The 24,232-nt window shown below is 35.2% G+C and overlaps 1 protein-coding gene across 4 annotated transcripts in view; it reads left to right on the top strand.

Annotated features, from left to right (window-relative positions):
- The window catches only part of tnca (tenascin Ca), a 54,380-nt gene that overhangs the window by 27,194 nt on the left and 2,954 nt on the right, over window positions 1-24,232 (top strand). Inside the window, exons 7-25 of one of the 4 annotated variants that reach the window (XM_059549444.1) lie at window positions 1,234-1,503; window positions 1,605-1,790; window positions 2,123-2,212; window positions 2,877-3,143; window positions 4,911-5,303; window positions 7,498-7,929; window positions 9,053-9,328; window positions 11,665-11,937; window positions 13,445-13,717; window positions 14,436-14,708; window positions 15,618-15,896; window positions 17,945-18,217; window positions 19,024-19,146; window positions 19,256-19,399; window positions 19,623-19,742; window positions 20,000-20,143; window positions 21,506-21,636; window positions 21,900-22,032; window positions 23,509-23,660. In XM_059549444.1, coding sequence (XP_059405427.1) covers window positions 1,234-1,503; window positions 1,605-1,790; window positions 2,123-2,212; window positions 2,877-3,143; window positions 4,911-5,303; window positions 7,498-7,929; window positions 9,053-9,328; window positions 11,665-11,937; window positions 13,445-13,717; window positions 14,436-14,708; window positions 15,618-15,896; window positions 17,945-18,217; window positions 19,024-19,146; window positions 19,256-19,399; window positions 19,623-19,742; window positions 20,000-20,143; window positions 21,506-21,636; window positions 21,900-22,032; window positions 23,509-23,660 — 4,232 coding nt within the window. The remainder of the gene's footprint in view (window positions 1-1,233; window positions 1,504-1,604; window positions 1,791-2,122; window positions 2,213-2,876; window positions 3,144-4,910; window positions 5,304-7,497; window positions 7,930-9,052; window positions 9,329-11,664; window positions 11,938-13,444; window positions 13,718-14,435; window positions 14,709-15,617; window positions 15,897-17,944; window positions 18,218-19,023; window positions 19,147-19,255; window positions 19,400-19,622; window positions 19,743-19,999; window positions 20,144-21,505; window positions 21,637-21,899; window positions 22,033-23,508; window positions 23,661-24,232) is intronic. The other 3 variants (XM_059549445.1, XM_059549446.1, XM_059549447.1) reach the window with 3 other exon arrangements.

Here is a 24,232-nt window from a genome sequence, read left to right as displayed (position 1 = left end):
AAATACATACAAAAAAAATGCGACCAAATGATGTGCTCATGCAACCAACTGAGAAAGTTAGTCACAAAAGAGCGACTAGAGCCCTGATTTATAAAAAAATGAACATACAATCTTCATATTAGGCCTTTTTAAGGCAGATTATTGGTTCTCGTTCATATTATTATCAATGCTGAAAACAGTTATTGATCAGTGTTTAATTATAATCTTAATATCAGTGCTTAATATTTTTGAAAAAACCATGATGCATTTTTATTTCAAGATTCTTTGATTAATAGAAAATGTCAGAAGAAACAGCATTTATTTGAAATAGAAATCTTTTGCTTTATGTCTTTTAATGTCACTTTTAATCAGTTTAATGTTTCTTTGCTGAATAAAAGTGTGAATTATTTTACAGTATATATGCACTGTGTATATATATATATATATATGTATATATATGTGTGTGTGTGTGTGTGTGTGTGTGTGTGTGTGTGTGTGTGTGTGTGTGTGTGTGTGTGTGTGTGTGTATTTTTTATAGGTTCAGTTTGCTCTTTTTCTTCCTTGTAATTTTGCATTAGGTTCAATCATCTGATTTTAGTCCTAGAAGCTTTCACAGCCAGTAAATATATTACAGTTGGCTTGTGTTTAGATGAAGTTTCAGTTTGCAACTTAACTTGCTTTGCTTAAGAAAAAGAAAGCAGTATTTGCAGTGTGGAAACTGATTTTTGCATCAGCCTGAGCTCATGTTGTCTGATGACATTAACACAGATGGATGATTAGATTGATTCCATTCAGGTTTGTTTTTTTTGTTTTTTTTTTTGTCATTGCTTTTACATGCAGTTCTACTGCACCCACTGTGTACTCTATTTTACATGAAAAAAAGAAAGAAAAAAGCTTGTATAATAATAGCTTAACATTGACAAACTGATGAGAAACATTTGATAAAAAAATAAGCTATTTTGACCTTGCAGTCACAGCAGAATTAATTATACATCCTCATATGACCCAAACGAACACTGTGCCATGAATACACTTTATTTTAAGGTGTCCTTGTCACAGTGTAATTATGCATTTAATTACTGAGTAATATATGGTTAGGTTTTGGCTTAGGGTTGCTTGCATGTAATTATGCATAATTTTTTTTTAAGTAAGTACATGTAACGTGTAACAAGGACACCTTAAAATAAAGTGTTACCCTTTATTTTAACTGAATAGTATTATCAGTTTAACCATACACCCCTCCTCTTGCTGCAGGAATCGATTCTCCAGGGCGGATTGATGTTGGCGATGTGACAGACCGGTCTGCAGTGATCTCCTGGTCCAGGCCCGTGGCTGAGGTGGACGGGTTCAGGGTATCGTACGGACCGAGCACAGATCCGTTAATCCATCGAGATGTCGACCTCCCGGCCACAGACACGCAGTACAGCCTGGAAGACCTGAAACCAGACACTGAATACAGAGTGTCTCTCCATTCAAAGAGGGGAGACGTGACCAGCAAGCCCATCTTTGAGAGTTTCACCACGGGTATGAAAGCTTACAGACTACATATATATAATTTTCTATATATAACGATGAACTCAAACAAATGTTTTAATGATGCTGTGATGGTTTTCTGTGTGTCTCAGGTCTGGATGCCCCCTCTGACCTCAAAGCTGTTGATCAGACTGACAACAGCATCACACTGGAATGGAAAAACAGTCGCTCATCCATCGATGGATACCGTATCAAATACGGTCCGATCGCAGGAGGAGCTCATGGTGAAGACATGTTCCCCAGAAGAGCTGGAGACACGACACGGGCCACGATCACAGGTAAAACCATGATGCTGTAATTGAGCAAAATGTTAAGAATTGTACTTTATCTGCTAGTTGCAGTGCAAAAAGGACAAAAAAAAAATCTAATTATATATATTTATATCCAGGACATTTTTTTTTTAAAGTGAACTTTGTTTGCTGATGTGCTTGTGATGCATGCAACTACTTAAAAAAAATCCTCTGATTTACATTCTATAAAAAGAAACTCACATAAGTAGTGGAAAGATTCACATAGAGATATAAAACAGAAATGTTCCCCTCGTTCCCTGCTTGAAAATGCATCAGTTTAGTGTTTCATCTGCTGGATTAATGGATTTGGTGTGCCGTAGGCCTGAAGCCTGGAACGGAGTACGGCATTGGAGTCACAGCCGTTCAGAATGAAAGAGAGAGTGAGCCAGCGACCACCAACGCACTGACCGGTGAGACCCAGCTACAGACGCTAACTGTGTCAAAGTCTGAGATCACTGGGTTTCTTTTGTTGTTGTTGTTGTTGTTGTTGTTGTTTTAAAGAAGTTATGAATCTTTATTCAGCAGGTATGCATTAAATTGTTTATTATTATTTTTTTTTTTAAATAACAGTAGATACATTTCTATTACCAAATACTTATATTTTAAATAAATGTTGTTCCTTTTCTGTACATGGAATTATTTTTGGTATTGATTGTGTGCATCACTCTTCATATAAGTTCATAGTGGGGTTTTTTTTCTTATAAAGATGCCTACTAAAGTGAAACAAAGAACAATAACGTGTTTTGAAGGAGATAATTTTCCCAGATATGTCTTTCTAAACCAGTATGACTTTTAAAACCTTTTTTTTTTTTCTTTTGTTTTTTTTTTTTTTTTTTTTTTTTTTTTTTTTTTTGGAGCTTGACAACATCTGACTCACATTCATTATATGAAGCACCACAAAAATTATCCTAAAACCTCAAAAAAGACACAGGTTTGGAGCAACATGAATAGAGAGTGAATAGATGATGACAGACTAGTCTTTATCACTTCAGTCTTTTTGAATGCCGACGCCATCACAGTTTCCTGGCATGAATGTGTCTCTTGTGCTGTCATTTTGAACCTCCACCCACACAGATCTGGATGCGCCACGAGACCTGGAAGTGCGAGACTCCACCGAAACCACCCTGGAACTGGTCTGGAAGAGGCCCAGGGCCAAGTTCTCCACCTACAGGCTAGCATTCGTCTCTGCCGACGGTCGACGGGAAGAAGTCGAGCTGCCTGTTACCACAGCTACACCCTACACCCTGAGCGGCTTGAGTCCTGGCATGCGCTACACCGTCACCCTTGTGGCAGAACGTGGGCGGAGGAGAAGTGCTCCTGCCACCGTCACCGCCTCCACAGGTGAGCGATTCCCAGTGTCAAGTTGATTTCGTTTGCTTTTGTCCATTGTGATAATGTCAATGTTCTGTTTTCAGGTGTGGACAACAAAGATTGTGTTGTGAAATTTATCATAACTAACTTTTATATGCATTTTTCCCCAAATATCTATTTAAAATAATCAGTTTTAGGCCTGAAACATACTCTGTGCAAGAACATTTTCTATTTGCATTTAATTTTTATGGCGTCTGTCAGAATGCAATTTATTCTGCACTGCCATTCATGTGTGTGTTCCATTCTTAACATGAATTAATTGCACACTGCAAAAAAAATTGTCTGAAATTGGCATGTTTTTACAGTACATCTTATTTTTAATGTACTTGAAGAATGCAAGGTTTTCGCTGTTTCAGCCACTTCCAGTCATTTTAACAGGACAAAAAACAGTGCATTCACAGGAAATTGCTTATATTATTTAAAAATAAGTTATAAAACATAAGGAAACGGTATTTTCATCACCAGTGCAATGCATACACATGTATTTAAAGCATGTTAAATGAAAATGTCCTCACCCTCAGGCCATCCAGGATGTGGATGAGTTTGTTTCTTCATCAGAATAGATTTGATGTAGCATTTCATCACTTGCTCATCAGTGGATGCTCTGCAGTGAATGGGTGCCGTCAGAATGAGAGTCCAAACAGCTGATAAAAACATCACAATAATCCACACCACTTCAGTCAATCAGTTAACATCTTGTGAAGTGAAAACCTGCAAATTAATAAAAAAAACCCTGCAAACAAGTCTGTATTTAATTTTTTTTTATAATATTGGTTTCTCCAGTGAAAAGGCATCTCATTTGAATCAGAAGAAAAATGTGCACAGATCGAGCACTGTTTGCAAGTAGAAACAGTCCAAAATATTTTTTAAACATATAGGTTGGTGGATTTTGATGTGAGAGGAAAACAGGAGAAACCCTTTTTCACTGGAGGAAGCGTCATTATGGATTATGGACATTTTGGCCAGAGGTGACATTTGAAGTAAAAAATGCCTTGATGGATATTTTCTTTTCACTTCACAAGATGTTAATTGATTGACTGGATTACTTACTTGAGTGGATTATTGGGATGTTTTTATCAGCTGTTTGGACTCTCATTCTGACGGCACCCATTCACTCCAGAGCACTGGTTAGCAAGTGAAGCACTGATAAATTACTCCAGATCTGTTCCGATGTACAAACAAACTCATCCACATCCTGCATGACCTGAGGGTGAGGACTTTTTCATTTAACATGCTTTAACACGTGCAGGCCTGATGGTGAGTACATTTTCAGCAAATGTTTCTCTTTGGGTGAATTATTAGTAGGTTCAAAAGATCTGCATACTTGTAGTGCATTGGCCAAGTATTCATGTCTGCATTTGTGTACTTGAGTAAAAGTATGTTTCTGGTCTTAATTTATGACACTGTGTCCAAACCAGCTGCAACACAATAAAGGACAGAAGCTGTTTTATGTAAATCTGAGTTTCCGGAAAGCCCCACCCACAATGCAATCTCATTGGTCAAAATTCTGTATGTTAAACATAAAGCATGTCCCAGTTAGCTGTAATTGTATACTTGTACACTGTAATAACTTGGTCTGTTGCACCTGGTATGGGAACAGTGTGAGGCTTTTTGCTGATAAACCAAGCAAACCATCTAGAAAACAATATTCGATCATAATTAGTCGTGAATGAAGGGATTTGCATGTGCTATCATATCGTTTCCAAAGTGTCATATGTTTTTGTCTTTTTCTTGTAGCATCTTTCACTTTTTATCTAGCGAACACATTTCCTGAGCTCGGTTCAGCCAAAGGCACTGATGACAATGTCATTAGCTTTGTGTCTCTCGACAACTCAGAGATCCCGTTCTCTGGGAGCGGACACGAGGATCCCACTGGCACCTTGACCGTGTCTAATGTCACATCTGAAGGATTTGATCTTGCGTGGGAGTCACATAAACACACTGGCTATGATAGTTACACTGTAGAACTTAAAGATTTCTCAGGGAAATGGAAGGAGGAGGTTCATCTCCATGGGGAGGTGAATGACACTAAAATCCGTGGCCTAAAGGCTTCCACGGAGTACCAAGTAAGGCTTTATGGAATATCCAATAAGCAAAGATCTTCACTGCTAGAAGCAGTTGCAGTTACAGGTATAAACTTTCTTTTGGGTTTCATGTCATCTGTTTGATTTAGTGCCATTACAGCTTTAATGTACTGTAAAACCTTCTTTTGTGAAACTCATAGGTTTAAGAATGGAATGACACAAGTTTTGCATGACGTACAATATGCAACTGCTCCCATCTGTCATATGGTAGAGCACAAAGACGTGCATGATGATGCGTCAGGATATGGATGTGTATTTGGGCTGGGTGATACAACAACAACAACAACAACAAAAAAAATTGGTATGCTTTTGCTTTTAGTCAAACAAAGTCTTTTATTTTTTTATTTTTTCTTTAGTTTTTCAATAAGAGGAGCGAATATTTTAACAATTGTTGTATCCAATTCAAGTTGTTTGATGCAAAAAGTATTGTTTATTCATATTTTTTTAAATATATGAATACAAGAAAGAATGGCATTTTAACATTTCCAAATGTACCAGTGCATACAAGTAAACAGCAATATTTTAATTAATTCATATTTATTTTAAATATTTATTTATTAAAATATGTAATTGTGCGTGTATATATATATATATAAATAACTAATATACTTCCATGAGACAAATATTGCTTGATTGATTAATTTAAATTTGTTTTATTTAATTTATATTTCTTTTAAGTAATATTTATTACAATATTTAAATAAATTTTACATTTCTAACCAAACATTTTAATGCCTTAAAATTACATACATATAGCCTACTCTATAAAAATGCCGCCTAGAGGCTTCCTTGACTTCCATAAGTCATGTTGGCTCAGGCATTGAACTTAAATGCTGTTTTTGCCAATGAGATATTTTCAATTTTTTGCAGTATTAAGTTTTTTTGCTTAACTAATGTGAATATTTTGTGAGTATATAGCATATCACCCAGTCCAGTGCATATAGCAGCTCATTGGCTCAGACAAAGAGATCCACGATCAACAAGTTTTTGCAGTGGTTAAAATTATTAATCCTCATAACAAACTAAACTGTGTGGTAAAAATGCATGGAAGGCTGTTAAGCACAGAATATTGTTGGAGACTTGTTAAAACTCTCAGAATCGACTTCATGCATGTCCTTTCCTCAAAACATCTTGAAGTCTGCATGGATTATCCATCAGCCTGAAGCATCCCATGTACTTCCACTCTAGTGGACTACTTGGAAACTTCAGCAATTAATGGCTCATGGTCATTAATGTCAGATGTTTTCAGATACATGCATGTAGCTTGAAATAAGCGGTAACACTGTTTGCATGTGAATTGAGTTAAACTGCATGAAGTGTAACTCAAACCTCAGCTTACATTGAGAAACTGAGGGGCGGATTCACAAAGAAATGTTTTTTTTTTTTTTAAATACTCACTTCACAGTGCTATTGCTATGCATTTCATATATACCTTAAAATCATATCACAATGCATAACATTTAATTGGTCCTGATTTTTTCTCTCTCTCTCTCTCTTTGAATTTTGGTGTACAATATGACAAATGCCAGTGTTATTTTAATATCAGTGAGATACTATTAGCCTAGTTTTTATGTTATATTTTACGTTAGTTTTTATTTTTGTGCGTAACATTTTCATTTTCATTTTCGTCAAAGTTGTAATAACTTGTTGTGTGTTTGTCCTTTTTATTAGTTTTTTTTGTCTATATAGGATCTTTTCATTTGTATTTATTATATATATGTGTGTGTGTGTGTGTGTGTGTGTGTGTGTGTGTGTGTGTGTGTGTGTGTGTGTGTGCGTGTACAGTATTTATACATTTTAGTTTATAATTTTATTATTATTTATTTATTTATTTTTATTTTAAGTAACAGATTTTTGTATTTTATGGTTTTAGTTTTGGTTCTGTAATAACCCTGAGAGACATGAGGAAATACTCATGTTAAAGTGGTCTTTAGTGAATTCGCCCCTCATGGCACTACAGTTAGAGTATGATTAACCATCATAATAATTAAAAACCATTCTAAAATGTACTTTTGATATTTTAAAATAAATTAATTTGCTATTATTTATCATGCAATCAGAAAACCACTTCCCAGGATAAACAGGAGATAAACGGTAGACAAAAATATATATAGTCATATTTTTATTTGTGCAGTTAGTTAATGATCAATAACCTCTTGTTTTTTTACAGGCAAATCTCTGCTAATTTTTTCTTGTCTTAAATCTCTGACCTTAAACACACTGAATAATTTCCTCTATAGCACCAAAGTCTACCTCTCCTGATGTTGTTGCTTTGACCTTCAAAAGCGTTTCAACAACGCTACCAAGCCTCCATAAGGAGGTCCAGCCATCAGTCTCTACCTCCACTCTTTTAACAGAGGATTTTAAAGCTGAAGCCTCAGGTGATGAACTCGCGGGCCCGAATCAAGGGCTTCCAGGTGACCTAAACATCACTAATGTGAGCAGGAATAGTTTGAGGCTGTCTTGGTCAGCTCCTGATGGAGCCTTCGATAGCTTCATCGTTGAGTTGAACTCAACATCAAATAAGTCCAAAGACAGTGTTATTGAAATGTCTGGAGAAGCCAGGCAGGTCCAAGTAGATGGACTGAACCCTGATACGCTTTATGAGATTTCATTGTATGGGATGAAGGAGGGCGAAAAATCCCAACCAGTCAATGTTCACATCAAGACAGGTACATGGACATAAGCTTCAGAAACCACAGACATCCGTCATCCGCTTTAACTCCAATATCCATGATAATACAAATGTTACTCATTTATTCATTCATTCAAAGTCATTCTTAAAAAGTAAAAGCTATCCCATCATCTTGGGAGCAATTCTGCAGGCGTAGGACGGTTGGTGGAAAAATTGTGTTTGTATGCAAACCCAAGTCCTTTTGACGTCACAGTTCGGTTTATTTGGATAGTTTATATGAATTTTTGGTCCACACCAAGAAACCACACCTAGTTTGCTTGAAAAATGGCTGTGGGCTTTGGTTTGTGTGGACTACCAGGACCAAAATGAAAGCAGTCCAGTAGAACTGAAACGCTGTTGATAATTCTAGCTTGTCTGCTGTCGCACTTGCGAGTGTCATTTTGTACATGTTACATATTTAGTTGAACACTACCATTAAAAATGTTGGGGTCAGTAATATATATATATATATATATATATATATATATATATATACATACATACATACATACATACATACACACATACTGAAATAATGTTTTTTTTTATGGTTTTAGTTTTTAACAACCCTAAAATGTGTATACAGAAATCAGTTATGTCAAATTATAATATTACTTCTTTTACTGTATTTTTGATCAAATAAATGCATCCTTGATGAGCAGAAGAGACTCATTTTAAAACATTTTAAAAAATCTTACCTACCCCAAACATTCGAACTGTAGTGTAAATATATTATTGTTCAAAGTTCACTTTCTCCAATCAAACCCATATACACTTAACGTTTTAGTTATTCCCCGAGATGTGATCTCAGTACCTCTAGTGCAGCAAAACACTTGCAGAATTGTTTCTGAACTTTTCATGAGAAGCCTCCCCTTGGGATTATAGCATTATACAATTAATATAAAGTTTTATCTGATCATCCTGAATGATTATTTCTCAACATGAATGAACACCGTCTCTCTGTGCCTCATGTCTTTATCCATATCATTTCATTCCATCTATTAACTGTTTTATCTGTCATTACGTTAAGCCAGTGGCACTGGCAAGTTCAGCTCATTTCATTATGCAAATGTAATTAATTTCAGTGACAATAACTCATGTCTGATTTCTTTCTCCGTCAGAGGAGCAGAGGCCGCAGATTGGCAGTCTGAGTGTGTCTGATGTGTCTTGGGATAGCTTCAATGTGTCCTGGACCATTGAGGATGGCTCTACCTTTGACAGTTTTGTGATTGAAGTGGCAAATTCAGCAGGTCCAGAAAGACAGAACCTTTCGGTATCTGGTGATGCACGTAGTTTATGGCTGTCTGGGCTCAGTCCCGACACATCCTATATAATTACGTTATACGGAGTGCATCAGGGCTCGATCCTGGGGTCGATCTACACTCAAGCAGCTACAGGTACCCATGCTTACTTGGATATCTCTGCTGAAAAAGAGGTGCACTTTAGCAGACTTTTAAAACTTAAATTATTACAAAAAAATATACTTCAGGGCAAACTGAATGTGCATTTACATTTTGAAATCATAGTTTAAATTTATATTAAATGCAGTTAGTTGAAGTTATATATACAGACAGTAAAAAATAAACACTTAATAACAGTGTCCCTATACTTAATTAATTATCATAAATATTATACTAATATTTCATTTGATATATTAACTGAATATATTTCAGAATATATATGTTACAAATATTTGCATGGTACAAAATGTTACAAATATACATTATTAATATAATGCTTCAATATGAATAATATATTTTATATTGTTTTACATATTAAATATACTCTGACACTTCATAATTATTACATTATATGGATATTTTATTACAATAATACTTCATATTAATAAATATTTTGATATATATTTCATTAGTTTATATACGTATGCTTTTAATTTGACACTTAGTAAAATAATGTATTATCCTAAATGCATTAATATTTTATTAATATTAATAAAAGTACTTTTTTTTTTCTTTTTTTAAATATATATGGTTTGAAACACTGACACACACTACAAGTGCAAATTTAGTGCAATTAAGTGCACCTCTTTTTTTTTTTTTTACAAAGGATGGGACATCCATTATCTATCATGCCTTTTTTCCCTTCATCTTTTCTCTCTTTCCAACCTTTCTTTTTTTTCTAGTTGGGAGCTGTGGTGTCAAGCAGGTGCTTCTGTGCTTTAACGTTTCCTCTTAATTTTTCACAAAACCCAAACATCTTTGTTGCATGGGTCCATTGAGAATGATGAACGAACACTTAATGGTGTCCATCATAATTTGTTGATTGTGAAATAACTTCTTTTAACAAAGCTAACTGATTGTCACCTCTACTGTTCCAGCCACTGTGTCGGTCTGTCCTCATAGTTGATTGCATTGGGGCACAGAATATGTTGTGTTACCATTCATTTCCTTCCACTGAAATCAAAACCATTAAACTTTCATCCATTTCATCCAGCTGCCCAAATGCATGGCACTAGTACCCATCTCACACATTTACCTCATTGTGGTGAGTTTTGATGAGCTGCAGTGATTGCAACATATTTCATACTATTACATAGAATTGAATTCACTTTATTGTGATCTCATCATCTACTTGAATCATTTCAAACAACTTTTGATTTAATATAGAAAGAATGTGCATTGACTAAGTAAGGTCCATTTTGATTTTTGTTGATTTTGAGGACTTTCTGTCAGGGCTTCCAAATTTTTTTGTCAATCGAACCTTTGGTCTAAAATATTTAATATTTAATATTTCAATTATTTAGCAACATTTTTGCATTTTCACAGGTCTCTGATGCTGGTTAATCATCATATGATATGCAGGTAAACTATTGAAAATAAAATTATTTCAATAAAAATAAATACATTTCTTTAATGAATTATAATAATACTTGTGATAAAATATACTACTTTAAATAATCGTTAATTAAATATGAACTAATAATTACATGCAATAATTAAATAATCAAATTATTAAAATAATTATTCAGACATACTGCTTTCCGGGCATCATCAAAGCATTAATTTATACTGCGCATAGGGCATTACTGTATGTTATTGTTTGGATTAGAAATAAATCAGAATAGAAACCAATCTTGATACATCTTTTGTGTGAATTGCTTCATATGCACTAACCCAGTATTGTTGTTAACCTGTTTTGACACTACAGTGAACAAAAATAACAAAACAGCCTCAGAAACCATAACTTAAATATACTTCTTTTGTTTTCCTATCCTTTTTAAATTTGTTCTGCTTTTGCTTTCTGCCCAGCTTTAGTGTTTTCTTTCATGTTTGACATCCTGCATCTGCAGTGTGTAAGCAAAGCATCTAATACAGAAAACTAAGTGATTTCTGTTACTGTACTGAGTATGTTCTTTAATATCAAACAAATGGTCATTTTTATTGCCTTATCATTTTTTTATGATATTTATTACAAAAGTTATCATCATGAAACCTAATTTACATAAGAAAGCATGTTATACTTGCATGCAAAAATAAATATGCGCTGTTTGCATGCTGCAGACGCAGGGTGTGGAAAACAGACCTAATCCGGCAAGCACACTTGAGGTGCATTATAAAACTTAATCCATAACACTAGTCAGTATTCATAGCATTTCTTACAGGAGAAATGCATATATTTCCTCAGTTAGAAATAACAGGAATAATACATGCAAATTATGCATATTGTAGAGGAAGTGCAACTGCGTTATTCCAATAACTGTTTCTCCCTTTAGATAGCTCTCCAGTGGTTGGCAATCTGTATGTTTCTAATATTACATCAGAGAGCTTCTCCATTTCATGGAATGGCACGAGAGGAGATATTGAGAGGTTTATCCTGGAGATTATAGACTCTAGCTGGCAGCGGGAGCCAGTCGAATATAATCTGTCACAAAGCACAAAGTCGTATGAAATCACTGGGCTGCGGCCGACTACTGACTATATAGCTTACCTCACTGGAGTCGTGAAGGGAAGGAGAACAGACTCCGTCAGTGCTGTCGCCTCCACAGGTAACTGCAATTCACTCGTTTCCTTGCTGTTTTCCCCCATTAGTTTATATTTGATATTATAAATCAGGCTTTAAAGGAGTACAGTAGTTCAACCAAAAGATCGCATTTACTCATGCCATTTCAAACCTTCTGCTTGTGCACACTGAAATCTGGTGCCTCAAGATGTTGCGTCAGGTTCGACTTGTACATGACAGTGAATTTGACATTTTGCAAACATTATGGGAACGTTACTGTTGAATGCATTCTGAAACAAGTTACATTTAAAGGGGTCATATGATGCGATTTAAGTTTTTCCTTTCTCTTTGGAGTGTTATAAGCTCTTGGCACATAAATAAGATCTGTTAAGTTGCAAAGACTAAAGTCTTAAATCCAAAGAGTTACTCTTTATTAAAGTTAGGAGTCAACCACACCCCCGGCTCGTTCTAACACGCCCCAACATGTCTACATCACAATGTGGGAAGATTTGTATTACACCGCCCAAATGTTCACGCAAAGAAAGAAGGCGTGACATTTTTTCTCGCTGTTGCAGTCGGCGCCATGTTGTGGAGACGCTGTTTCATTGTGAAAGCGAAACTACTTTGTTTGGCCTTCCAAAAGAGGACACAACTAGAAATCAGTGGTTTAGTTGTACTTACAACACTGTTCCAGAACAGTTCAACCCAAATATTCAGATGTATGCAGCACATTTTATGAAGGATGAGGACTGTTTCCTGAACCAGTAGCCTACAATGCGTATATTTAAAAGAATTTTCCACTGATGATTCAAACGCAAATTTTGAGCATTGTAGAGTAGCGCTTGTTGTTTGTCGTTTCTCCAATCACAAATGCATGTTTTATGTTTACGCGATATGCAACGCAACGTGTAAAAACACAGTATAAGTCATTATAATCACTAATTATGTCCCCACTGGATGCAACAAATGCCTTGTTTGTTTATTGGTTTTGACTGGTCATGCCGGGAGACAGCATCACAGTATGTTAAGGGGCGCAATATTTCCGTCACGCGCTTGAGGTATTCGGCCAATCACAATGCACTGGATAGCTGGCCAATCAGAGCACACCTCGCTTTTCAGACCAATGAGCTTTGTAAAGAAAAACACATTTCAGAAAGGCAGGGCAGAGAAGCAACAATAATGTACATTATATGGAAAATGTTTTTCGAACCTTAAACCGCAAAAATACATTGCATTACACCAAATAATGTTCTTTTTAGCAACATCATATGACCCCTTTAACAAACGTTGGATGACTGTCCAACTAAAATGTTTCAGGAAAAAAAAAAAATCTAAAAGTAATTTAGATTTTATTTGGGTACATTTTGATTACATTATTAAAGACCAGATAAAACGCTCATTTGAAAGAATCTGAGTGAATGATTTTTGGCTGAACTATACCTTTAACCAAGGCTGTCTGTCAGTTAGGCACCAAGTTAGCATGGACAGATCTCTAAACGAAAGAGAAAGAGACACTAAACGAATCGTCATGGCTGGCTTTTTCCCCCCTGTAGCGGCCGAGCCTGACTTGTCTGGGCTAGTTGTTTCAAACATTACCTCAGACACAGTGTCGCTCTCCTGGCGGACGGGAGAGAAGGCGTTTGATAATTTTATAGTCGAGGTGAGAGAGTCTGCTTTGCCCACGCAGGCGACAGGGCGCACCTTGCCCGGAGGTGTTCGCTCCACGGTGCTGACCGGCCTCAGAGGAGACACACAATATCAGATCAAGCTGTACGCCACCTTTGGTGGCTCAAACACAGCTGCCCTGACGACTGTAGTAACCACAGGTACAGCAGCGCATGCTATCAGCTCTCATATCATCAATTCATAATGAGCTTTTTGTCCAAAAAGCAGCATGCTTTCCTGAAAAAAAAGACTATTTTTGGTTGTTTGCACAAGATTAGTCTTTTGAATAGTGTGTGTGTGTGTGTGTGTGTGTGTGTGTGTGTGTGTGTGTGTGTGTGTGTGTGTGTGTGTGTGTGTGTGTGTGTGTGTGCGTGTGTGTTTGTGTGTGTTTGTGTGTGTGTTCAAAATGTTATTTATAATGTTTTGTGTCTTCAATTGAGAAAAAATCATTTAAATAGTTAGTTTTAGTTGTCAACACTGCTTTGGCTAAATCTGGTCCGTACTACAAATGTAGAAATATAAACTTAAAAGAAAAATGGTTACTTTTATTTATCACGCCAATATGGCTTAGAAATTTTTTTTTTTTTTTTTCTTTTTTTTTTTTTTTTTTTTTACAATATACTGTATATGTATTGTACAGAATAGGTGTGTATGTGTATACATGCAAACACACACACACACACATACATGTAATTATAATACTGGGTCCCTAGTTAAAATTGTTTGCTGTAGCAATTGACTGCAGACCACAGATGCTTTTCATAGACATTAAAGCAAATAATCCAGAATATGCCTACTGTATTAAACCTCGCGTTTTCACTTGTTTTAGCTGTCATTAAGTTTCGTACCAATACCAAATACTCTTTTTCATTCATCCAGAGCCAAAGCCTAAATTGGGCCCCATTGTGGTGTCTGAAACACGGCCGAATAGCTTGACGCTGTCCTGGAGCACACTGTCAGGCCACTTGGATGGCTTTGCTGCTCGTGTCACTGACCGTGAGCAGCTGTATGATGTTGTTGAGCTCAGGCTGTCAGGTGCAGAGACGAACGTTACTGTCACGGGTCTTATGGACTCTACGGTTTATGATATAGTGTTTTATGGTCTGTCTCGTGGCCGTCAAACTCCAGCAGTTTCCTTCAATACCAGTACAGGTACTGTTCAAGTTTTTTATGCTTCTAACAAATCAGAAGTTCGACAGAACTAACAATGTTTGCATCCGGTTAGAACTAGTTGGAAGCAAATTTATGAAACTGCCTGTGCCTATTTTTTTATTTATTTCGCATACTTGCATGCATGTAATAATTTACATGGTTACTTTAATAACTCTAAAGGCCTTCTAACACTAAGTGAGATTTATTTTTTATTCTTTTTTATGTTTATTTTTTTCTTTTTTTTTAATTGGTAAAAATATACAACTGTATCCTCTTGTCTGTGTGGAAAAAAAAAAAAAAATACAGATTTAGTTTGTATATACAATATACTGTATATTTCAGTGTATATATATATATATATATATATATATATATATATATATACACACACACACACTGTTATATACACTTTTTTTAACTTATTTATTGGTTTGTGATAATTTGTCGCATTGGTCTTGGTGTAAATTGACCTTTAAAAGCAATTTTTTCCCTTGTGGTTTTGCGTTGTATTCAGTGACCTGAGATTTTAGTTTAAGGCTCTTTTGTAGACGTTAGATATATATTACAAATTGCTTGTGTTCAGATGGAGTTTCAGTTTGCAACTTAACTTGCCCTGCTCAAGGAAAAGAAAATAGTATTTGCAGTGTGGAAACTCATTTTTGCATCAGCCTGAGCTGATGACATTAACATTGCACCCACTGAATGCTCTATTATTTTACACTGAGAAACCAAGAATCTCATACAATCATAGCTTAATACTGACAAACTGATGAGTAACATTTGACAAATTACTAGTTATTTTGAATTTGCAATCACTGCAGAATCAATTATATATCCTCACCCTGTATTGTCCCCTCATATAACACTTCAACCACGGGACCCAAATGAATGCTGTACCACGTAACCCAGCGTCATTACCTAGAGTGGAAAATCTCACGGTTTCGGATATTACCCCGTATGGATTTCGGGTGTCCTGGGTGGCAGATTCCTCCGAGGGCTTCAGGCATTTTCAGGTAAAGGTGTCAGACTCAGGTCAGCTGCTGGAGCCCCAAGAGTTCATAGTGCCGGGGAACCAGACCGTACTGGATGTTTTGGGCCTGATCACTGGCATTGGCTATGAGGTCAGTGTGACCGGGGTGTCAGGGAATGGGTTACAGTCTCGACCAATCACCACAGTGGCTGTAACAGGTACCGCTCTCTGCTTTTTTGTTTTATTACACTGCACGTCACTCCTTCACATTAAATGTTTCACTTCCCAAAGCTTGATAGTTTTTACTTTCTGTTGAATAGCAAAATGTTTTAATGTGTAACAAAAAATGTTTCAGGGGTTGTATGCACAAGACATGTTGCAAGAGTGTGATGGTTGTAATGTTGTACACACACTAATGCCATGAAAAAAACCTGGCGAACTGTATAGTTTCTACAGTAAACACTCAATATGCTCAAGATACTTTTCTTGCTCCAGATGCTGCTTCAGATTGGTCACCCATTTTAAAACAACAATTATATTCGCTGCAAATGAAATCGTTTAAATGTTGTTTAAAAAGTACTGATGGCAACGGTGACATTTAGTTGTCCACTGATGTTTGCTTTAGTCATTTTTCATAAGTTAAATTTTGGACAAATTTTGCTGTTGTCAGTGTCTTTTCTGAACAACAATCAACATTCACTGCACAAAAGATACTACTAAATGCATTTTGTAAATATTTTTTTATCCTCTTTTTTTTCCAAATGGTTTTACGAAAAATCAGTGTGAAAAATCAGGAATCAATATGCATATAAAAAATAATAATAATAAAAAATTAAGAGAAAGAGAGAGAGAGAGAGAGAGAGAGAGATGTTAGTTAATGCATTTTTTTTAAAAACTTTTTTCTTACTTTTTTTTTTTTTATGAATATTAATTATTGTGTAGAGAAGACATTCCAGAAAACCATTAAACCATTAAAAAAAATCTTTTGTGAAGTGAATGCTGATATATATAAGATATATATATATATCTATATCAAAGTGTAATAGATTTTTTCCCAAACTTTGATTGCAGCATAAATACATTTACATGTGTTGCTTTAGCTGCGGATACCTTTGCAGTTTGCAAACAGATCTAGAAAGGCACAAAATTAAATACTAACCAGAAGTCATGGGACACATTCAGATAAAAAAAAAAGCATAGATGAATATGTCCTGTGTTTACAAGTTCTTTTACATGTCTTGTGTTTGATATAAGCTTTGGTTGGGAAACTCCTACACAACTCAACTACCCCCTCAACACTGTCCTTTGTTGATGTGCCAGGTCTCCTCCATCAGTAAAGCATTTTGCTTTGTTTCTAGTGCTGCTCGTAAGATCAGTACATGCTTCACTGGTCCCATTTCCTCAAAAATATGAGCATACATATCTGTGATGCCATATTTGAACTGTGTTTTCTTCTGAATGGCTGGAAAAACTGTATATAAGAAAATTTTGTTCTAAGAAGATCGTTCTAATGTTCCCATGAAGTAATTTTTTTTTAATTATTATTAGTATTATTATTTATTCATTTATAGTTTTTTCATTGGTTACTTGTATTTTAGAGCAAACAGTTATGGTAATGTTACATTTTGTTACAAAATGGTACTTTTGAATTTTCTCTGAACCATCTGAAACAAGTAGAGTAGCAAGTAGTAACATTTAAAAACTAAAAATGTTTCAGATTCCTTTAAATTACCATTCTGTTAACATTCTATTCATGTAAAATATATTAATTTAAATTATAAAAATATGATTATAGTATTGTGTATATATGTATTTTTTATATATTATATATTTTCTCTGAACCAACTGAAACGAGTAAAACGTTAAATATGTAAATAACATTTTGGTGCCAACATTTCAATAACAGATCTTTGAATGTTACTGGAGGAACATCAGCTGGGAAAGTTTTTCACCAGCAGCTCACATGGAAACACAATCTTATATGAGGCCATAAACCACAGCCATGCATGAAATCACTGTAAAGTGGGAAAGAAAGTCTTGTGTAAGTGGCATGCATGATTTGCAATGCCATTTACAATATTAACTGGCATCAAAAGTCATAAAGGGACGTGTTTATGTTTAGCTGCTATGTGTCCGGAGTTTAACTAACAAGTTATACTCATGCTTGATGCACGTGGAATGCTTGGAGACTGGAAGGCACACTCAAGTCTGTCTCAAACTCTTGTTAAAACAAGAAAAAGACACATGTCCCTTACTTGTCAATCAGAGGCAGAACCAGAGATCGAGTACCTTTTTGTGTCAGACGTCACCCCTGAGAGTTTCCGGCTGGCCTGGACGGCAGAAGACGACGTCTTTGATCGATTCGTTCTCAAAGTTAGAGATTCGAGAAAGCTCTCCCACCCTCGAGAGTTCGTTGTGCCGGGCGAAGAAAGAACCAAAGTTTTAACGCAGCTTTTGGGGGGAACTGAGTATGAAATTGAGCTTTACGGTGTCACGCTGGAACATCGCTCCCAACCCGTTACTGCTGTTGCCAGAACAGGTATTGTATTTGTCAAACTCGCTCATTTCTGGAATCGAGGGGCTTTCTTGGCTGCAATGTGATGGAAGTGCAATCTTTAACAACCGAGTAACATTCTTCATCCTTAACAGGTATTGATCTGTGATGCACCGTGATTTGAAATGTATCTGTCATGATATATTTCAATCCAGGGTTAAAGTCAACAGCAAATACTGTTCGCAAGTCATTTTACCTGATGCATTTCAAATCAGCAAGAATAAGATTGCTTGGTGCTTTAGACACTAAAAACAGCCGTTTTGACAAATGTCAGAAAGTAAGGTCAGTTCATGTTGACTTTAACCTTGCATGCTCTCATGAAGGAACGTTGTGTGTGTTTATGCATCAAGAGGAAAGTGTCCCGATGTTCATTTCACTACTAAACCATCATCATTGTTGGGAAACCTGATGTTAATTTGTCCGCATGCACCAAGAACTAATGACTCTGTGTCGGTTTATGGTCAAAATAACATGCCTTCTTTTTGTCATCGTCTCGTTCCAGGTTAAATCTGTGGAATGCAACTGAATGATTTTGGCATGATTGATCATGTTAAAAACGGTTTCTTGCACTATTATGACTAATGGATCTTTCTTTTAGGCCTTTTTTCATTGCACCAGGGAAAGGCCCGCTTCTCCTGCAGATCAGTGCTCTTTCTTTGTCCATTTTCCAGTGGCTGTTTGAATTAACTTCATAACCTAATGGCCATAAGGACCCTGGGTGGATCATTTTACCAGTTTTTTCAATGTTTTTTTTCTGTTGCTAAATATGGATCTGCATTGCTGTCTGACAGGCCTTGGAGCTCTACGGGACCTTCGTTTCTCTGATATCACGGACACAACAGCTGTGGTTTCCTGGACTGTACCGCGATCCCAGCCGGACTCCTACAGAATCACTCACATCCCAGTCCAAGGAGGCGAGTACCCGTTCTCTTAAACCCTGAAGAATGCTTGAATGCATTGCAAACAACAGAACTAGTGTTGTAAATAAAGACTAAAAATTGCTTCTCTTCTGTGTTTTAACAGGTACTCCCATGATCCTGACAGTGGACGGGTCACAGTCTCAGGTTTCCCTGAAAAATCTGATCCCCGGAGAGGCATATCAGGTGTCGGTTGTTGCAGTGAAAGGCCTTGAGGAGAGCGAACCAGTGTCCGACACTTTTACAACAGGTTGGTTCAGTAACTTATCCAGTGTTTTCTAAGATAAGCATCACAATTGCTTGAACTCAGTGTTACTGATCTGAAAACAAAACCCTTAACCTAAATATGTATTAGAAAGGTATTCAGGTACATGCAATTATATATAGTATAATTTACATAAAGTATAGTTTATACAAATAATACTGTAACAAAGTCATTTTATTTAATGTATTATTTGATTATTTACCTCCAGCCCTGGATACGCCACGCAGTCTGATTGCTGTCAATGTCACTGACACAAAGGCGCTGTTGCTGTGGCAACCTGCCGTGGCGACCGTGGATGGATATGTGATCACATACAGCGCAGACACTGGTGAGGAAACTCCTCTGTTGCTCTATTTCGGGTTTCTTTATTCATGTTTGACTTGTCTGCATTGTCTCTGCTGCTGTTCACCCTGAGTAGAGCAGAGACAGTTTTAGATATCTCAGTATCGTGTGTCACACTGCAGGACACTGTTGTCACTGCCTGACACGTCAACAACCTGAAATAAACCCACACAACGTCGTTCGGTTGTTATTTTTCATCTATTTTAGTTTTATAGAATCATTTCTGATTCTTGTGTTTTTCAGTGCCACCGATATCAGAACAGGTTTCTGGAAACACGGTGGACTTTGAGATGAGCTCGCTGGCTCCAGGAACTCAATACACTGTCAATGTTTACGCCATTAGAAACCGAGAGAAAAGTGCTCCAGCGACCACAGACTTCACCACAGGTGAGAGGAGCTTCAGCCATTACTGCTGCTCCAGCGCCCCCTACTGGCCGCACACCTTTACTGAACACTTCACTCTATATGGGGCACTCGCATGAAACAGAGAGCATTTGGATAGAAAATGTGACCCTGGACCACAAAACCAGTCTTAATTGTCACTTTTTCAAAATTGAGATTTATACATCACCTGAAAGCTGTAGAAATAAGCTTTCCACTGATGTTTGGTTTGTCAGGATCGGACAATATTTGGCCGAGATACAACTATTTGAAAATTTGGAATGTCAAGGTAGCAAAAAAAAATAAAAAATTTAGAAAATCGCCTTTAAATTTGTCCAAATGAAGTTCTTAGCAATGCATGTTACTAAACAAAAATTAGGTTTAGATATATTTATGGTAGGAAATTTACAAAATATCTTGATGGAACATGATCTTGACTTAAAGTCCTAATGATTTTTGGCATAAAAGAAAATCAATAATGTTGACCCATACAATGTATTTTTGGCTATTGCTACAAATATACATGTGCTACTTAAGACTGCTTTTGTGCTCCAGGGTCACAAATAATAGTGAAATTATCTTATACTGTACATGTGTTTTTTTTTTTGTTTGTTTGTTTGTTTGTTTTATGCAAAACACACCTTTAACTTTAATATTAACATTAATATTAACATAAAATATTTCGAGAGTCTTTTTTGTTGTGTCCTAATTAAAAAATGACAACCATTTAATGTATCACATTTTTTTAAATAAATAATAGTAGTAGCAATAATGTTTTATTAAAACCAGCTTTAATACAGCTTTTAACGTTTTTTTATTTTTTTATAATTTTTTTTAAAGTAATGTCCTATTATTATTTTGTTATTACCATTATCATAACAATTTATAACATTATTATTATTAATAATAATAATAATGTTATGTTTTATTTTTAAGAAATTTTCTATTTTATCATATGTACTGATTGAAAATGAAATACATTTAATCTTTCAGACAAATAAAAAAAAATAATAATAATAATATTAAATATGTTTCGTTTAAAGAAATTTACTATTCATTTCTCATGTGTCCAGATTGAAGATGAAAATCATTTAATGCATCACAAATTATTATTATTATTATTAATACTATTAATACTATTAAAAATATTATAGATAGATAGATAGATAGATAGATAGATAGATAGATAGATAGATAGATAGATAGATAGAATATAATGTAATCTGATAATGTAATGCTGAATTTATTAAACTTTAATGTTTGATTCTGATGAATAAATGCAGTTTTAATTGATTTCCTGCTCAGTCATAAGTCATCTTACTGTCTGAATAACTGTGGCTGTGATCTGATTTCTGTGCTGGTATGTAGATGTGGATGCTCCGCGTGATCTGGCTGCCAGTAATATTCAGACAGACAGTGCCGTTCTCACCTGGACGCCGCCGCTGGCCGCCATCACCGGATATATCCTGACCTTTCAAGCATCTGACGGCGATGTCAGGGTCAGACATTTCTCACATACTACTAACCTTCAGATGTTACCCACTTCTGCTACTGGCTGTTGTGCTAGAAGAATACAGGCCATATAAAAGGACTGTTCAACCAAAAATTAAATTATGTTTTTTTTTTTTTTTAAACTACTGTACACAATTCATGCAAACATTTATATATATATATATATATATATATATATATATATATATATATTTAAAAGATGAGTTTTTTTTCCTGGTATTCAGATCATAAGTGCTGTCTGTTCCCACAGGAGCTGAATCTGGAGCCGTCTGTGACCTCACACAGTCTGTCTGCTCTGAGCAGCAGCACTGAACACACAGTCAGACTGCAGGCCATCGCTGAGCACAAGAGGAGCACACAGATCAGCACCGTCTTCACCACAGGTCACACACTGCTCAACCTCTACTCTAGCGCTGCTGTGAAAACTGTGTTCAAATCTACCGTAAAGTCACCATGAAATCAAAATCGACAATTCTTACGCCAATAATCCATTTAAAAAATAATAATACGTTTCCAAGGCAACCTTTCTCGTTTTTGCTCAGTTTAAGTTGAATTATTAAAAAAAAAAAATAATAATAATAATAAACTGAAATGAAAACTCGAGGTTAATAAAAACTACTTATAAAAATTACAGAAACTCTTAAAATTGTAAAGACTCAAATTTAAATGAAAAAAGAAAATGTAATAAATCTAAATCAAAACTAAATCATAACTTAAATTAACAAAATCTATAATAGTATATTCATTGTTCTAAAATAGCATCGTTTGTACATCATTGTTTTTGTTCTTGTAATATTTAATCAATAACACTAATGCTACAAAATAGGGAAAAAAGAGTAACAGTTATGGTTTCATATATAGTTATTGTTTCAAACTTTGACAATTAACTGAAATAAAATGTTCATATATATATATATATATATATATATATATATATATATATATATATCAACTACTCTTTATTTCAAATAGTTAGGTAATATGGTTTTAGTTAACAATAATAACCTTGCAATAATTAACTGGGTTTTATACAAAGTGCTTAAAGTGCTTGAAGTACATGAAAACAGCCAAATTTATGAAAAGGTACTTGAAAAGCACTTGAATGTTTAAAAGGCAGTATATATATATATATATTTATATATATATATATATAAAACAATATTTTCTTGCAAAATTAATGATGCAGCGTGTCTGATATAAATACAGAGCCTTTTTGCCTGGCATCGCACGAGATCTTGCGATATTACTCCTTGCGTTGAAAAGCCATCTCGCAATATTAATAAAAAGTTGATTTTTGTGGTACATTTCTAAATAAAAGTCTCAACCAATCGCTCTGAGTTTGGTTGTGTCCAAATATTACAATTAAATAGATTTAAACGTCGTTGAATCACTCTGTAAAGTGAAACATCACCAGGCCGTTAGCGCCCTCTACAGGTATTTCTTATAATACTGAATGTACTTAAATTGGTTATGTTGATATTATTTATAGTCATATTACATTATGTATTCTATCAGTGTTGTTCAATAAAGCCATGTGATTGCTTGGTTTTGATACTTTATTTGAACCAATTATTATTGTCTCATAACTAGTTTAATATATATATATATATATATATATATATATATATATATATATATATATATATATATATATATATATACATTTTTAACTTTTAATTTAGCATATCTGTACGAACCCTGAATTAAGGATATTAACTGTTTTATTGTGCAGTCATATGTCATTTTTATGCATAACGTTATATTAAAATACATCCACTTTTTGACTGGGAGAAAATGCACTCACTGTTCTTGTGATCTATGTTTGTGTCTGATTGTTTTCTTCCTCATATTGTGTACAGTTGGCATGCGCTACAGGAACGCCAAGGATTGCTCAGAAGCTCTGCTGAACGGAGAGACGTCCTCCGGGCCGTACACCATTTACATCAGCGGAGACGAGAAGCTGCCGGTCCAGGTTTACTGTGACATGAGCACTGATGGCGGGGGCTGGATGGTGAGTCCAGATGAGCGGTTTACACTGGCTACTTCTGACATAAAGACACACTGAGTTCCAGCTTACACACTACTAAATATGTTGGAACGTACCTCTGTGTATAAACTGAATGTTCATGGAAGCATCGGCCAAGGAATAACAGCAGGAATAAAACAGCAAACTGGCTGAATTGAATCAGTTATCTAATTTTACCTGGAAGACTTCATTCCATAAGACTTCTCCCTATTTAACATTTTAAGAAAAAAAAAATATTTTGGGCACTTCTTGACAAACCCGATTAAGCATGGAAGCATGAGGAATAGAGCATGCATATATATATATATATATATACGTACATATACTTAATGTACGTTTAAGATTTTTATATTTTGTTTTATTTCAGTTAATATTTATTTTATTTGAAGTAATCAATGTTTCTGCCACAAAATAAATAAATAAAGAGGTAAATGTAACTTTTTATAACACAAATGTGTTTTTATTTTTTTTGTTTTTTTTTGCTATTCCGTGAGTTTTTTCACCCTGAATACTGAGATATTAACTCAAAACTGACAGATGTAAACCTCTGAGAAGCA

The sequence above is a fragment of the Carassius carassius genome, chromosome 5, assembly GCF_963082965.1.
Source record: "Carassius carassius chromosome 5, fCarCar2.1, whole genome shotgun sequence".
Classification (NCBI taxonomy): domain Eukaryota; kingdom Metazoa; phylum Chordata; class Actinopteri; order Cypriniformes; family Cyprinidae; genus Carassius; species Carassius carassius.
The sequence above is the reverse complement of the archived record's forward strand: the minus strand, read 5'-3'. Positions and strand labels throughout refer to the sequence as shown.